At 40.9% G+C, this 16,940-nt stretch overlaps 1 protein-coding gene across 6 annotated transcripts in view; it reads right to left on the minus strand.

Annotated features, from left to right (window-relative positions):
• The window catches only part of cblb (Cbl proto-oncogene B, E3 ubiquitin protein ligase), a 44,268-nt gene that overhangs the window by 4,643 nt on the left and 22,685 nt on the right, over positions 1 to 16,940 (minus strand). For 3 of the 6 annotated variants that reach the window (XM_071461535.1, XM_071461533.1, XM_071461538.1), the window contains exons 6-16: positions 15,868 to 15,989; positions 12,476 to 12,613; positions 11,552 to 11,639; positions 10,721 to 10,852; positions 7,204 to 7,404; positions 6,396 to 6,590; positions 5,678 to 6,052; positions 2,800 to 2,891; positions 778 to 912; positions 636 to 700; positions 61 to 174 (exon numbers count right to left, since the gene is read on the minus strand). In XM_071461535.1, coding sequence (XP_071317636.1) covers positions 61 to 174; positions 636 to 700; positions 778 to 912; positions 2,800 to 2,891; positions 5,678 to 6,052; positions 6,396 to 6,590; positions 7,204 to 7,404; positions 10,721 to 10,852; positions 11,552 to 11,639; positions 12,476 to 12,613; positions 15,868 to 15,989 — 1,657 coding nt within the window. Of the gene's footprint in view, positions 1 to 60; positions 175 to 631; positions 701 to 777; positions 913 to 2,799; positions 2,892 to 3,899; positions 3,962 to 5,677; positions 6,053 to 6,395; positions 6,591 to 7,203; positions 7,405 to 10,720; positions 10,853 to 11,551; positions 11,640 to 12,475; positions 12,614 to 15,867; positions 15,990 to 16,940 lie in introns of those variants that run through there. The other 3 variants (XM_071461534.1, XM_071461536.1, XR_011684943.1) reach the window with 3 other exon arrangements.

Raw genomic sequence — 16,940 nt, forward strand, 5'->3', positions numbered from 1 at the left:
GGGAGCTGTGGCTGGATGGGGGGGTGAGGGTGGGTATGTGTTTTGGTTAGGGTGGGCTACCTTGGGGGGGCAGCAGAATGTCATAGTCAGAGGGTGACAGGTTGGTGTTGAAGGGGCAGAGGGCAGTATGTGCTGCCCCGTGTAGCAACCCCTTGACAAATTCTGAGTGTCTACCTGAGGAGCACAAGCAGAGTTCAACATGAAGCAGGCTGTGGTTTAAACAGCCAATCCAACAAGGCATAGGATATTCACTTTTCAACTACGTTTTTTAATGAACAATACAAGAATTTTGCTAGTGGCATTAGTTAGTTTTGCTTGGTTGTTGTGCACTTAAACCTGATTTTTTACAAGGCTTAGTTTTCTTTAAAGATATGGAATAAGACAAGATCACTGGCATCAAGATAGTTTTTCAACAAGAAGCAGTTGAAAACAAGTTGATTTGTGCCAATTAAAAAAGGTGTTCTGATCTGATGCATTCAAACGTTTTTTTACAGATCGTTTGTGGGCATTATATTCATCTGCTCATTAAAACTCTCAGAATATCAGACAGACATGTCAATGGTCTCATGGTAATAGTGATAAACATAATATAATTATAATTAGTGATGTGGAAATCTGCTGGTTTCTGGACTCACCAGGCTCAGGGGGCTTTGATTTCTTTTCCTCAGTGGGGGGCTCTGGGGAGCCATTCTCCAGGTGCCTGGATGAGAGAGAAAATGTCATATTGAAACCATCATCGCTGTATCACCATATAATACACTGAGACAAAGTCAGTACCTGCTAGGTACAGAGATGCAGATTGGAGCCTGGCTCAGGCAGAGGTTGGATGAAGGGATTTGATAGTCATCCTCCGCCCTCTCCATCACCCTCTGCTGTCGTTCTACTACAGGACTGCTGAAGGGGTTGGAGGGCCTGTAAAAACAGTTGTTAACCCAACCTTTCCATTAGTGTCACTCATTCAGTTATTACATTCAAACTGCAATCACTGATATTTTCACGGTGCTGTTGGGGCAAGATGGCAGTGATGGGGTGACGGAGAGACCAAGGGTGCAAAAACATTTATTTTGGTTTTTTTTACATTTGTTGTTTTACATTTTAAAAATCCTTGAATGCATAAAAACAACAATGTAAAAATTCACAGTGACTACATCAAAATCAAGTTAAATATGTCAGCAAATCTGTAGAGCAGGACAACCTAAACCTGGTGACGCCCTTCATCCTGAATGAGTAAAAGGTCACTGAAACAAATGTTTAGGCAGGCTACTCATGATGAGCTAAAGAGGCCGTGTGTTTATTTGTGCTGTATTGTGTCTTTGTGTGTGTGTGAGACAGTTTGGGAACCACTGGTCTAAATACTAAAAGAAGCAGGCCTGGGGACTTCAGTCTGTGAGTGTTGTAATCTTCTGTTATGTCTTTGGGAAAATGTGAGTGTGAAAGCCTTCTGAGAACCTTTCTCATGCTGACAAAGCCCCAAGCAAAACAGGAAGCCATGGAGTGGAGCCTAACAGCAGCAAAAGGCTGTGGTTGTACAATATGAATGAAATAATCTCTCTGAGAGGATAAAACCACACTGATCTGGCTTCAGTCTCTATAACTGACTGTAGAGAAGCAAATTCAGTAAGACTTTTAACTCTGTGTACAGTAATGTAAAAATTGCAGCACCACTTATCAGCTGGCTGCACCTTAGCGGTGCTGACCTGCTGTCTGTGTTACAGTACAATGCTCCTGTGCTGCTCAGGTACAAAGTCCACTAACTGTTGTGTCTTCTGTAGCAGATGATTAAACAGGGCAACAGAGCAGGAACTGTCCACAATGAATGATGTAGGGATTTCTTTTGCCAATCACTAACACCAAGCACCTACACAGCCTGATGTCACGTCATTACCGTGGTTACACATTAAACATGAGCAAACAGTATAAACAAAGCCAACAGATGCAGTAATTACCAATAAACATTCAGGTTAGGGCTTTCAGGTATGAATAAGAATCTTATATATATAGTTAAAGCTGTGTGTGTGTGTGTGTGTGTATGTGTATGTGTATGTCTATGTGTATGTGTACGTGTATGTGTATGTGTATGTGTGTGTGTGTGTGTGTGTGTGAATAAGCAGTTCTGTGAATGTGACCTATACTTGCAGAATTGATATGTGCAAGTCAGCTACAGTATTTTGTGTGAGGGAAGTGTGTGTATTACTCTAACAACCTCACAATATTTCACAACACTAAACTGTTTTCAGTGGAACCAGAGCTTTCATTTTCAGCTCAAGCTCCATCACAAGTGGCAGCTCCATCCTCTGCCTCCACCACAGTCTGATACACAGAAACACCTAATCCAATAATGGCTGCAGCTAAAAGGCTGTTAGACTATCAGACATCATTTTTCAAAGCTGTTTCTAACCAGGACTTCTCCCTGAGGCTACTGGACCTCACTGGTATAAGGTTCCAGACTTTAAGACCACAGAGAAAAGAAAGGAGCAGGTTCAGGAGACAGAACTTTAGAGTGAAAGGAATCACTCACTCACATAGACTTTCATTTTTAAACACTACATATTTAATACAGCCTTGTAATAGGTACTTTAAAAAAGTATAAAAGTTAACTGGTTAATGCATCTACAGGTGTCTACACACTGCAATCTTCTGCCCATTAATATAGAGTGGTTGTAGATATGGTTAGAGATATTGTTTCAATGTTGCCTGAACTTTTCCTGAACATTTCCAGGGAAACTGTGTTCATATCTTGCTGGATAAATGTTCCCTTTGTGTGAGTGTGTGTGTGTGTGTGTGTATCTGTGCACTCACTTGTGGCTACTGGCAAGTGTGGACTGAGTTGGCGAGAGCCGTGAGGGGAGGATGTCATACTCATCGCTGACTTGCACGCCGTTCGAGAAGGGCTACACAGACACACACAAGAGAGGGGGAGAGGATCATAAAAATGCAAAGGTACAACTGAAAAGGTCAAAGTCAACTGAGTTTGACGAACTGAATTTAACTTAAATCCAGTGTATTATGTATCAGATAGCTTGTATTCCTCCCTGATTGTGGAGTAGGAGGATGGTAGTGAAATCCTCATCACTGATCCCAAAGTAACTCACAGAGAAGGATGAAAAAAAAAGTATCTATGTGCATATCACCTGATTGATCAAAACCTGACATATTTCAAACAAAGGGTGTTTTCCCTAATCAGAGTTCAGAGCAGGATGAATCCCTTTCTGAGAGCTGATCTGTTTTCATGTTGTATAAGAACAAACAAAGTAGTGCTGCTGAGAAGGAATGCAATGCAGTTCTGAAAGACAGATATCTTCTGTTCTTGTGGTAAATAATCTGTATTCACAGGGAAAGCTGCCACATTAGCCTGCATGCTGCCAACACCAGTGAGGTTAAAGATCAGCTTTCTGTGGCATAATCCAGAGCTGCAGAAACACATACATGCTGCCTTGTGTAAGTGTTTCAGGTGACACTGTCTTCACCCACATTTAAAACATGCATTTATTGGATTTTATAGAACTACTACTACTGCTAATATTATTAATAAAAATTATACAGTCTTTTAGCAGTCATTGTCCAATTCTGAAACTCCTGAGCCAAACATAACCTTCAGTAACAATGACTGAGAAATATATTTCATATGCAAAGCTCACCTGCCTCTGAAATGAAAGTTGGTCTATATGTGAGAATGAAAGGATACAAATAACCGCATCAGCTTCCCGAATATTACCAAGTGTGACAATGCTCTCCACAGGCAACTGGAGGCACTTTCTGATCAAAGAGAGTCTCTGGAGAAAGAGGGAATGATTGGCTGTGTGTGCATGGGTGTGTGTGCTGCACACTAGACTTTTAAATGAAAAGTGGAGTGAGTTTACAAATTATGCAGATGCAAAGTAGTATTCTTCTTTCCATACCAGTAAATGTTGAGGCAGTCTCTGGAGGATTCACTCAGTAGTCACTGAATGGTCAGTTCAAACTGTTAAATCAGGAATTTCATTATTTAGCATAGATTATCATATATTCCATCCCACAAACTTCAGCTATGTATTAACTCATCAGAAGAGCAGCGCATCTTATTTGTCTTGAGCTGCTGCATGTGTATCTACAAAGTGACTGTCAGATGAAGATTTCACTCTCATTTCTTGTGAGAGGTAAACTGTATGCATGAGTAATTAAATCAGGCTTGACTTGACGAATGAAATCTGCCCTGTGAACATCTACAAACAATAAAAACATGTGACTCATAAACTCTCCACCACTGTCTCTCTGCTCAGAAACAAAATCCAACAAATATCTTACTTTGTTTATAACTCTGGACAAAAGATACTAATGCCCATGAATGTAGACTCATTAAATTTTGACACAACATAAACAAATGCTTATTTTGTGTTTTTATCTAATGAACCATAGTCCATTAGATTAGATGTTGAGCTGTGGGCAGTGACATTATGGATTATGTGCCTTGATTCAGACCATCTGTTAAAGCAGGGGACTGTTCTATTCAACTACACACTGACAGAGAAAAAAAAATACTCAGTAAAGTGCATCAGATTTACCTGGATGTCCCACTGCAGCTGTGCGTCTCATGGGATATAGTTAATTAGAATTCAGTTGATTTTATTATTGGACTAAACAGGCTGAGATGAAAGATAGATTTTTCCACAATGAGTCTCTGAATGAAAAAGGTCTGTAAGGATAAATAACTCCAACTCTATTCAGAAAACATTACAAGAACCTCTGCATCTATAACAAGCATAAGCACTTCCAAAATATAGGCATCAGCACACCCACATGATGGTATAAACAATAATAACTGAGAATCTAAATCTGCCAAGAGTAACAGATTTTTGTTTAACATGCTACCAGGCTATGGAGCTAACTGTCTGTCTAAACTATAGCGCTGAATGTTTTTTTCTCTTAATGTGATGAAGAGTGAGAGAGTGACAGGAAAGTTGAGGGAGTGAGAGAGGGGATGACATGCAGCAAAGGGCCATGGGCTGGATTCTAACCCAAGCCGCTGTGGTATGGACTGAGCCTTTGCACTCTACAGGTGAGCCACTGGGCCCCTGCTGCTTCTTCCCCTGTCTCATGTCTTTGCTGAGACCATGTTGGTAGTGGCCCCTCACTGCTACAACAAATTAAATAAACAGGACTAATGTCTCAAAACCATACTACATACTAATTCTATATAAGACATAATCAATTTACTGATCATCATAGTTAACTATTTTAGCAGTTAGTAGGCTATTCAACAGACTCACCATACTTCACTTTTTCATACATTTGTACCTTTGATATGTCCATGCATCATCAATCAATCAGTCAAACTGTGACTTTAGTGTAATTGCAAATAGAGAGATGCGAGTTTTAGCTTGTTAGGACTAAGTACAGCTGAGACTGATGGGAATGTCAGTAGTTTTGCAGGTTTAAACTAAAGTACTGGACAAATTAAAATGTTGATGATGTTGATGAGCCCCTGATGATGGGGCTGGAGAAAAAGTCAGCAGATCACCAAGGTTACTGAACCAAAGTTCATGGCATCTGTTGAACTCGTGTTGAGACATTTAATTTAAAACCAAGTGAGTTAGTCATTAGCAGTATGAAACATCTGCGCAGAATTTCATGGAAAGCCATTTCTTTGATTTTATTGAGAAAACAAACAAAAGCAATCCCAACCCTGACTAAACCCTACCTTGGAATTCTCCAAGTTTCCTGCTCCCTCCACTCTGTGATGTGACCGTCCAAATCCTGCAGACGGACAGCTGAGTGGTCTTCCGTTCAAGTGGGAGGGGCTAGCGGGTCCCAGCTGAAGCTGGTGTTCAACTCCAGTCCTATGGGCATCTGCCAGGTGGCTGTCTTTGGTACACCATGTCTCGGGGGGCATCTGGGAGTCTAACAGTGCGCCAGTAGAAGATGACAAGGAAGAGGAACTGGGGAGCCAAGAGTGGCGTGACTCTGGGGGGATGGGAGGAGGACGCTCAGGGGGAGGCGGTGGAGGTGGGTCTCTCTGGGGAGGAGGTGGGGCTGGAAGAGGCTTGTCTTGTTTCCTGGACATGCCTGGTGAAGACTAGAGAGGTTGAGAGAGAATTGAAGACCACTTTTTAAATATCATACCGTCTCCATGTTTTACATTTTTACTGTTGATGTTTCTGTGTGGACCCCAGGAAGACCAGCAAAAACTTTGTGGAAGCTAATGGGGATCCAGTCAATCTCTGCCAACTTGACCAGAACAAATCAACAATAGTCACATAACATGATTTCTGGTAAGTAAAGTCCCTCAGAAATACATCCTCCTTATGTGATGTATTATTCTTGTTTTTAAGCACACCTGTCCTGTAAAGCATTTTCTAAAGTCTGCTTTAATATACATTTTTTTTATTATTACTTAATTTTTATCTGCCATGACTGACCTTCGGAGAGCCGGTGGGACTGGCAGACGGGGAGCGAATGGCACCTTTCTGGATGAGGTCGAGTCGTGGTGGGACTGGAGGAAGGCCAAGATGCTGAACGCAGTGACCAGGGTCTCCTCCGTGGGCTTTCCTGTGTTGGCTGACAGGTGAGGAGCTGGGAGACACCATGGGCGAGTTCTGCCGCTCTGCACAGTGCTGAGAGGAAAAGAGGATCATCTCTTACAGGGTGTTTAGGACCAGTTCTGATTTATCTGACTATTTGCATTTGAATTGAACATTTTATTGGATGTTAGAGAACTTTATCTTTTTTCTGCATTTATCTTTATTCTTGCAAACAACAAGAATAAAGATGGCAATGATTTTGTTTGGAAACTCTTTGCATGTATCTTCATTGTCTGCACTTGCTAATGTGATACATTTTCATTCTCATACATTTTCTCTGATGAACTTCCTCCCAGCCCCAGTCCACTGTTCTTTTTGTTTCCATTTCGGCCAAACTTAAGTTATTTAACACCCATTATTATTCATATATCATTATAACATAAAAAATTCTAATCACATACAGTGAACTTTTTAATATCAATAAGTGAGACATAAGGATGTCTTTTTTAAGAATGAGTAATGGAGCAGAGGCAAAGTAAATTCTTGTGTCTGATTGGCTATTCGCACTCTGAGCATACACGTCATTAATATGTGATTAATGACGTGTATGCTCAGAGTGCTAATCACTTCAGAGTTGCTCTTAAAGATTCATCCCACACTTCACTGTCAGTAGGACTGGGTCACATGTGTCTTATCAGCTGTGTACCTTCCTGATGCTGGCCAGTCCATTCATGACCAGGCAGTCCTCCCGATCCTCCTCGTCATCTAGCTCCAGCATGTGGCAGCTGTGCTGGTCCAGGAAAAAGCACTTGGTGCCCTCGTTTCGTGGGTCAAAGGGATCCACAATGATGGGCTCCGTGCCTTTGATCTCACAACGACAGAACGGACAACCCTGACCATCAGATTCCTGCAACAGAGGAAAGAAACAGCATATTTCCTCTTGAAACAAGATAATTCATCAAAATACACACGCATTCACCGGTGTGGGAATGACATTTGCAACTCACAGACCTTTCTAAATCTAATCTGATTGGGATTGTTGCTGTAGTGTTTTGTCCTGTCAAGCAGGAAGCCTGCTACACACAGCTAGGATACACATGGTTAAGGTTAGGCACTTCACTACAAGCCTACATCTTTTCCTCTCTTCCCATCATTCATGAAATGACTCTGGCAAAGTTGACTGGACACATGATTATGTAGCTCTTCTCCATTGAAAAGTGTTCTGTAACTTTGTAACATTCATTGGCCACATGTAGATATTCCACATGGCAGACCCTGTCAAACAGAGGTCATAAATAAGATACTAAAGAGGTTTTGGTTTTCAGTGCATCTCTCTCCACTGACTCAGCGGCTACAATCAAAGGCAGACAATGTTTACAGAGAACAAAGCTGCATTTGTGGTGGCCATATGGTTGGGGACTTAGTGGGGGACCCACCAAAGGCATGTTTGAAACTTAATCCTAATTAGAGTGGGTGGAGAAGGGAAGGAGTGGGAGGTTAAAAGGAAGGGATCCCAGAGGGAGGAGGAGATGGTGTGATGGCCATAGACACTGAAGAAACCATACTGTTCAGCAACAGACACAACTCACACACTAAAATAAACTGCACAAAGTATCCGTAAATGAGTCCAGTTTCTGGCCACCTGATGATTAGCTCTGCTCCATCTCCATCTCCAGAGTATGAACATCTGCTGAAAGCTCCTCTGTGTTTATCTGAAAACAGCTGCCTGCTGCTAACGGGAGCAGTGGGACTGAAGCACAACTGTTGAGGGCTGTAAAAACAAAACTTCCCTCATTCATGTAAATCTATTTATTAGAGCAGCTTTCAACTTTTCAACCAGACTCTCCTGACAAATAAATTCTCTATGGAACAAAATTAAATAATTACAAGAGTCCAGAGGTGACCAGGCTGTTTCTGAAAAGAAATGTCTGGATCATCCTGGACAATGCTGACTTCATACTACTTGGAAATAACTAGTTTGATACAATTATTAGTAAGGTACGCAGCCACGTACATCTAATGAAACCTACAGTCTGGTAAAAACGAGAGACAGAAAAGACCAAATGAGTAATTCTGAGTCCTCACTGCATTGATTTAGGAGAAAACTAACAGCTAGAACGAGGGAACCCTTTCATGTGCCCCCACTCTCTGCAGAGATCAAAAATGGTCAATAAAGAAAACAGGATGTGGAAGCACTCAGATCATCAGCCAGCTCTGAGTGAGTGTATATCTGTTCCACCCCGGCTGACTAATATACAGAGTGAGAGGAAAGTCAGGGAACCGCCACAGAGTCAGCGACCTGAACAGACCGGTGCTGGGTTACTCATTGTCACAGGGAAGGAGGGTTCCCTCTGTCTGACTCACTATTTCACTGAGGTGGAGGAAAATACTTCATCACTCAAACACTTGATTCTCTTTCTATAGACAGACAGACAGACAGACAGACAGATAGATAGATAGATAGATAGATAGATAGATAGATAGATAGATAGATAGATAGATAGATAGATAGATAGATAGATAGATAGATAGATAGATAGATAGATAGATAGATAGATGTGCGTACACTCTGACATACTGTACGTCACTGAGTCAGTGACTGAGGTTGCGGGGGAGGTGTGGTTACATTGACTTGTCATAACAGGAAGTATGACAGACAAACGCTGTGACTGTGGCTGCTGCTGATCCTGCTGTTTACAGAGCAGAGGACTGAGCTCTGGAAAGACGGCGCTCAAACCTACAGCAAAAGCTTTCCAGCTTTTTAGCCATGACATTGAACCACTTGAGAGCTGAACAGCAAACCAAACAGTGTGTGCTCCAATGTGAGCCACTCAAACAAGGCTACAATTTACATTCTGTGGACCATAGAGCCCCATTTAATACACACTTTGCAGCCCCTGCAGGAATTCATTATTTCTGTGATGTGATAACTGTGACCACTGATCTGGGTCAGATATGTTTTGTTTTTGTTTTCTTTTGATTAGCTGCCAGTGAGGATGACTTCCTGTCTGTAAAGAGACTTCAGTGCTCATCATGTCTCATTTAAAGCATCACTGTGGTTCGTACAACATAAACAGTAATGAATGGGAATACACGTAATGGTGTAAAATGTATTTCACTGTTTGTTCATTTTGACATCAACTCTCCTGACTGAGATGACTCAAACCAAAGGCCCATGATAAATGGAAACTATCATGCAGCTGACTGAAAAACAAAGTGTTTTCAACTTCATGTATAAAACCTGTATTCACAGTCCTCTGAATCATTTCCAGGTCCTCCCTCACAAAAGCTCCACTGCCAATCATTGAGTAGATGTAGATGTTTGAAAATTTTTATCATTACATTAATATAATACACAAAATGGTACAAATGCAACTATTCCAATCCAATGATTCCATACATATACAGCACCAGTATGAATGTTATTAAATGAGACCTAATATGTCTGCTGATAGAAACCCCTCTGAGAATTACATCAAATTCACTTCAAGCCAACTCAGAATAACCTTGATACAGAATTGTGATTGCAAGACAGGTTTATGGGCTTGTGTCCAGGTCTGCAGAGTGAATATGTGTGTGTCCCTGTCAGAGATTGATAACATCAGGGTCAGTGCAGAACTTGTACATGTCCAGAGAGCCACCTCTCTGTGACTGCAACACAGACATCCGATGCAAAGAAGGGAGTGGGGAGGAGGGAAGTATGAAAGACAGAGGTGGATAGGAGGAGAGGAGGGAGTCTCTTGATTTGATGCTAATGACTCATTAGGGCAAGGTAATTACAAACACAGGTTGCTAGCACAGCTTGCGATACGCAAATGAGTGCACATCTAGGACTGCATGCTATATGGTACACATACTACAAAAAATAGCATGTCATGCAGCAGGAAGCAGAGAAACACTTGCAGAAACACTGGAATACACTGTTTGCACACACACTCAGTTTTCACTTCCGCTTAATGACTGACACATGGAAATCTGATTAGGATAGATGCAAGGACACTGGAAGGAAGTGAGGGTGGGAGTGTGGAATTCTTTGCCATGTACTGTCCGAACTGGACATAAAACTGCACAAAGACAGAGATGATGTTGTGATGATATGTACATATTATGTTATTAGCCTACAATGTTCCATGCACATGTAATGGTTACAGCAATCAGCCAAAGCCACCGATACACCCCTCTGACTGTGAAGTGAGTTAATGCAGTATGGTTTCTTATGTTACCTGCCAGGCTGTAAGACAGGAAGTACACATCAGGTGACCGCAGGGTTCAATCTTGACGTCTTTGTCGTTCTCAGCACAGATCTTACAGAGCTGGAACGTGGAGCCCATCTCACAGTACAGCTCATACTGCTCCTGTTCAGGCAGAGCAGACTCCATTAAGTCATCAAGGGATGCAAACTACACACAGAGAAACTTTATACAGACACACATAAACAACAGACATCTCTAATTCAGAGCTTTTCAATGACCTTCAATTATCCTGGTTAATGTTTCTAACTCAGTTTAGGTAAAATCTCTGTCAAACAAATAACATGACAAACAATGCGAGTCTGTATGTTACCCAACAGCATTACTCACTGCCACTGTTTGGAATCATCCAGCCCAGAATTTTCTCTTCACAGAGAAAAGAGGAATTTGCTGTACAACATGATGATTGCCCTCTGTCACTAAGGCATCCATACACTTTACCCACTACACCTGACTGCAGGAACACACTACTGGGTGTGCTCTCACTGGTTGAAACTGGAAAAATGTGGAGGCACTTTTTATGAAGTCTCAGCCTCACTATGCACAAAAATCAATCTCCTGATCTCTCATCAAAAAATCTTGGACAAGCTTCATTTTTACATACAACGTACTTGTTCTCCAGATTTGAGAGTTTTGGCTGTGAGTCAGACCATTTTTTAAAAACCCTCCCACATATATTATATTATATGAGTGGTTTGACACGTATTTAATCCGTTCACTAAATTGTCATGAACATGAGGGAGCTTCTGGCTTTATGAGGTTAACAAATTCCATGACCATGTTTTTAGATACACACAAACCCACTTGTGTCACTTTGATGTGATCATGAGGCGTTGGCTCACATAAACCAGTGAGATCAGGATTGTAGCTGCGACCATCAGGGAACAAGTAGCTGCAAATGACAAAAACAGTTTTAACAGTCACAAACATACAACTAAGATATATGCTTGAAATGTTTTGATCACAGTCAGGTTCTGTTTGTCATGTCTGCTAACATGTGATCAAGTATGAATTTCACTAACTGCACTAAAGGGATTTGGTTTTCATGTGTTATGTGTATGATATTCTACACATGAATGAGTAAATAACTAATGACTGTTCTATAACAAAAATACTGCTCACACAAAACAGTAGAAGAACTACAAGTGACAGTAGTACAACTACAAGTGAAAGCACAAGTGAAAGCACACTGATCAGTCATGAGCAGATGTTAAGTAAAATATGACCATCAACACTTCCCCCAGAGTTGCTGGTCTCCCCTCTTTATCAAAAACAGAGGTGCTTTAAACAGGACCCCTACACCCTAACCTCTCTTCTGGACTTCACAGAAACGCAAGCCAGACTGACAGCTGAAGAGAGCAAGATGCCACGCACTAAGTGGCTGGAGGCATGTTTGGTTTGTCTGGGCCCTGTCAGGCCTATCAGGTAGAAGAGAAACACATGGCCTCGCAGAAGAACTTGAAGCTCAAAGACATCCTCTCATTGGACGGAAATCAAAAGAAAACATGTTGTTTCATGTAGGAAGTGGCTTTAAGAAAAGAGTCATGCCTCCAGGAAGAACTGTGCTGTGGTCTGCTCAGAGACATTTAAAGACTAAAGGCAAATAGTTGATCATTTCTCATTTGTATTCAGCTCATACACAGTGGAAAGTTCAGCACATCTTATCAAAATACAAACAGAGAGTGAGCTAGAAAGGCAGAGTGTTTGAGTGTGTGACAGGTTACGTACAAGCCCTCCCTGTAGCCGTCGATGAGGGCCTGGAACAGTGGCTTGTTGTTGGGGATGGTTTGCAGTATGTTGCCATCACTGGTCACATAACCAATGGCCCACTGGCCGAGCCGCGTACAGCTCAGTCTGAAGATGTAACTGTCAGAGAGAGAGAGATGCTTATACACACAAGCTACATAACAAGCAATTAAACCATTTTTGTATAAAAACTTTATTTAATTTAATCATAAAAAGTAACATCCTTATGTAACTTTGACTTGTTGACGTCAACTTTAAGATGAATCATGTGAGGATTATGTGATCATATTGTGTTTATGTCCTAAATATCTTTTTTAATTACTTTTATTGATCAATTTGTATTATTTATTTATTTATTAATGTATTAATAGTTATTCTTAAATCCTTATTAATACTGTGATAATGATTGCAACCCCTAAATATAATGTAAGTGAAGCAATTATATGATATTATATAGAACAGTGAGCAATCATATTTATCCACTGCACAGCTTATTTTGCCTATATTGTCTCCCCCTTTGCAGTGTAAAATTAATATCTATCAGTTTGTTTATTCTGCAGTAGAAAAGAGTTGCTTACTGCTTAATATTCAGTCTGGGACCTGCTTTCAATATCTGCAGACTGTTCAGATAATGTTGATGGTCTGTTATCACTTGAACACTCAATGTACACTCACATACTGTATACTGGTGTCTCAGCCCTGATTTCTCTGTCACTCATGAATATATGTTAAGCATTATGTTGAAGCTGCCATCACAGAACTGGTGTCATGCTAACATTTCACTCAAGGTGTGTACTGTGGGCTTTGGAGACATGCAGACATACTGGTCTCAGAGCCAAGTACTGCTCTCAGATGAGAGTACTGGTCTCACAGCAAAGTATTGGGAACAGAGCAAGCATCCATCTGACCACACACAAAAAAGCAGCTGAATCCACTGCAGCTTTAACTGACGACTGATGTGATTTATACTTTTCATCAGTCTGAAAGATCTGACTTATCCCAGGTGCTTGCATAGAAGTGTGTGTGTGAGTTGAAATGGTAACATGTAGCAGCTCATCTGATATGACTGTCCTCGCCCACACAGCTGTGTGCCTGCGTGTGTGTTTGTTCCACTGTTGGTTCATAACAACGGTATTTGCATGATTCACTTTGGGATCAGCACCTATACATTAGCATACTTAGACACTCACTAACCCCATCCACGCTTATTTACACACAGACACACATTTCCTGTCCTGTCATTATCTGCTCTGCTCGACCATGTAGCCACAGAGGAGCATCTAATCACAGAGCACACACGGCTCAGCTCAAGGCTACAAAAGCTGGTTGCAATAAATTAGCAGTGTTGCTCAAGGTATTTTCTCAAGCTACTTTATTCCCCCGACCAGGAACTTGCCACGTGGAAGGAATAAAAAACTGAGCCTGGCACCACACCAAACACAGCTTATCAGCATTTGTTTCTGAAACCAATGCTACACACATTCACACAAACTTCTCACACAGCTTGTCTTTTTGCAGCAAATGGTGTCTATTACTTTCTGAAACACAGTTATGCACTAAGTTTGTTGCAGCTGATGGTGAGTTGTGTTTGCTCTGCATCCATCTGTATGCTTTTTGTCAGTTTGATATGATGAGCCCTTAATTTCTATTATTAAAAAATGTTATTATTAAGAATTCTAATCTGTTCTATTCCACTCTATTTCTACGTAGCATATGTTGCTGATCTAAGTCAACTGGATTTCATTCAATGACACTGAGTCTTGCTGTTTGTTTAGGGATCATTTACACCCTGCTCCTGTCATAAGGTTTAAAACAAAGATATGACATGTTTTATGATTATGTACAACAGTAATAAGGAGCTCTGGGAAGGTTGCTCAGATTGTGGCACAGAGGTGTGACAGTAAAGCATGACATGTTTATGACTCATATAATCCCAAATGGAAATTCATAAACATTCTTTATTTCTGACTGATATCCATCGCTTTGAGCCTGAGCTGTAAGGCTGTTTGATATGGTGATCAACATTGTAAATATTCATGAGCATGTGTGCAGACAGAGGAGATCAATGGTTATATCCATGAAAATTGGATCCTGAAACAGCTCGTTGACTTTCAGACCTGGCTGCATGTTGGCTAACAGATAATAACATAGAAGCTGCAGGTGATTGTTGGGAGGGGAAACAAACCCTGACTTCTTGGATTGTTAAAGAGACAGCAGAAGGCTATTATAGTCCAACCCTCATATGAACTTACAGGCTCTGAAAACCTATTTCCTCAGTCAGCTTCTTATTATAAGCAATAAAGTCCTACATGAACACATTATCTGCTGAAGTTAGATCAGTTTGGGTTAATCAGATATTTCTCTGACAGTGCCAACCAGAATTTATCAGTGTAAGCATCAAATCTGATGACAGTTGTGGGTTGTTTGTAATAAGGTAAAAATAAAAAAACTAGGAATCATGTAACTTAACCGGTGTTTGCCATCAGCTCTCAGAAATGTCAATTACTGATTTTTGCTCCCATATGGTATTTATGATTTTTATCCTCATTATTTCCTGGTTAAGATGCAGGGTTCAACAAGTGTGGTTCTTCACTCAGAAACTAGAATCACCTCCTTGTGGTTGTTTCCTCCACCAACCAGACAAGCTGCAGGAAATATGGTCACAATCTCTCCTTCCTGAGTTACAGCAGTGAATAACAGCCAGAATTGTTTTTGCACATATTATGGCAGAGTGAAGTTGACCTTTGACCTTTTACATCCAAAATGGCATCACTTTATTTTGTCCTTTAAGACATTTGAGTTAAAGTTATATATCATAATTACTGAATGAATTTGTGAGCTATGGCCAAAAATGTGTTTTGTAAGATCACAGTGACTTTGAGCAATGACCTTTGACAGCAAAATTCTAATCAGTTCATCCTTGATTCCAAATGAATGTTTGTACGAGAAATAATGAAATTCCCTCTGAGCGTTTCTGATATATTGCATTCACAAGAACATGAGGTCACTGTGATCTTGAACTGACCTTTGACCACCAAAACCTAACAAAATGAAAACATAATGCATTCAGCTATGGCTGTCCAAATGTTGACATTAAGCTTATTAGCGTTGAACATGACTTTCCTGACCACTGTGAGGGGTTGAACACTGAAGGGACTAAAGGTGAATTTACATTATGACAGAACTGTTTTCGTGCTGCCTTCTCCATTATTGTGTATGTGGCCTGTCGCAGTGGATCTGCATGGATGTCCAGAGCAAAGAGGGGGTGTGCCATGGATCTATTACAAGAGCAGGACAGCATACTCCATCATTGTTCAGCATAAGTAAAGTTTCTGTGTTTTTATGTACTTAAAAAGAACACACAATTAGCATACCTGCCAGGCTTGTTGATGTACTTGTACAGTCGGGCTTTGACTTCATCATAGGTAAGGAAGGCCATGTAGCCAGGGTGAGTCACTGCCAGGAAATTCCAGTTCCTCAGAATTGATCCCCATGGCTGAAAAAGGCCACCCAGTGTTGTTTTAACCAAACAGATTATTATGCATTATACATTTATTTTTCATATTGTCGGCATTAAATCACCTGAGCCAGTGCTTCTGCCACAAGAAAGTGATAAATGGTATGTTGACCTGGCTGAATCAGAATTCTCTGGGTGCCATCAAATTAGAAAAAAACAACGTGAATAATAAGGGAGAGGCTGAGTTTTCTGATAAGTAGCCAGCTTGACAACTCAGAGTTTGGGAATCAGCTTGTGTGCTCCATCCAGTTGTGTTTGGCTTTGTTTACAGCTGGTTTGAGGTTTTCTGCAGGACAGAGCTACAAAGACGCCAAAACATTTGATGTGGAAGAGAACTTGCTAACATTACTGCTGAGGGGTGGAATCTGTTTACGTGACTGTTCAGCAGCAAAATTTAATAAATAATGTGTTATAAAAATACCTCTGTGTGAAAAATGACACACAAATATTAAAGACCTTGACACCTGACTACACAAAGATGAGAGAAAAAAATATTTCACATTTGCATCTTTGTATGGACTGAGTGGGTCTCTTTTGTCCTTTGCTCATTGATTCTGAATCCAGAAATTCTGCGCAAATATTCTGAAAAAAGAAAACTGAAAAAGAAGACTGGTATTGACAGATAAGCTGTTTAGAATCAGATCCTGAATTAAGAGCATAAAGCTGTGGTTCGTTGTGTTGGTGGGCATCACTTGGATTGCCAGTTGGTTCCATGTGGTGCCAAGTGCCACGACATTCACCTCCATCCAGCCTGCTAGCTGCCGCTCATCAGGGACAATGATCTGCTGCCCTAACTGAATAGCTGGTTTGGCAGAAGAAAAAAAACCCTGGCCCTTGGGCTGAAAGGGCAACAGAGCAAACCCTAACCACTCTGTGAATTTATGGATTTGTGGCCCAGCCCAGAGAGACAAGAGGCAAACAAATGGAAAA

The sequence above is a fragment of the Trachinotus anak genome, unplaced genomic scaffold (assembly GCF_046630095.1).
Source record: "Trachinotus anak isolate AG129_WGS33_773 ecotype Australia unplaced genomic scaffold, CSIRO_AGI_Tana_v1 ptg000024l, whole genome shotgun sequence".
Taxonomy (NCBI): Eukaryota; Metazoa; Chordata; class Actinopteri; order Carangiformes; family Carangidae; genus Trachinotus; species Trachinotus anak.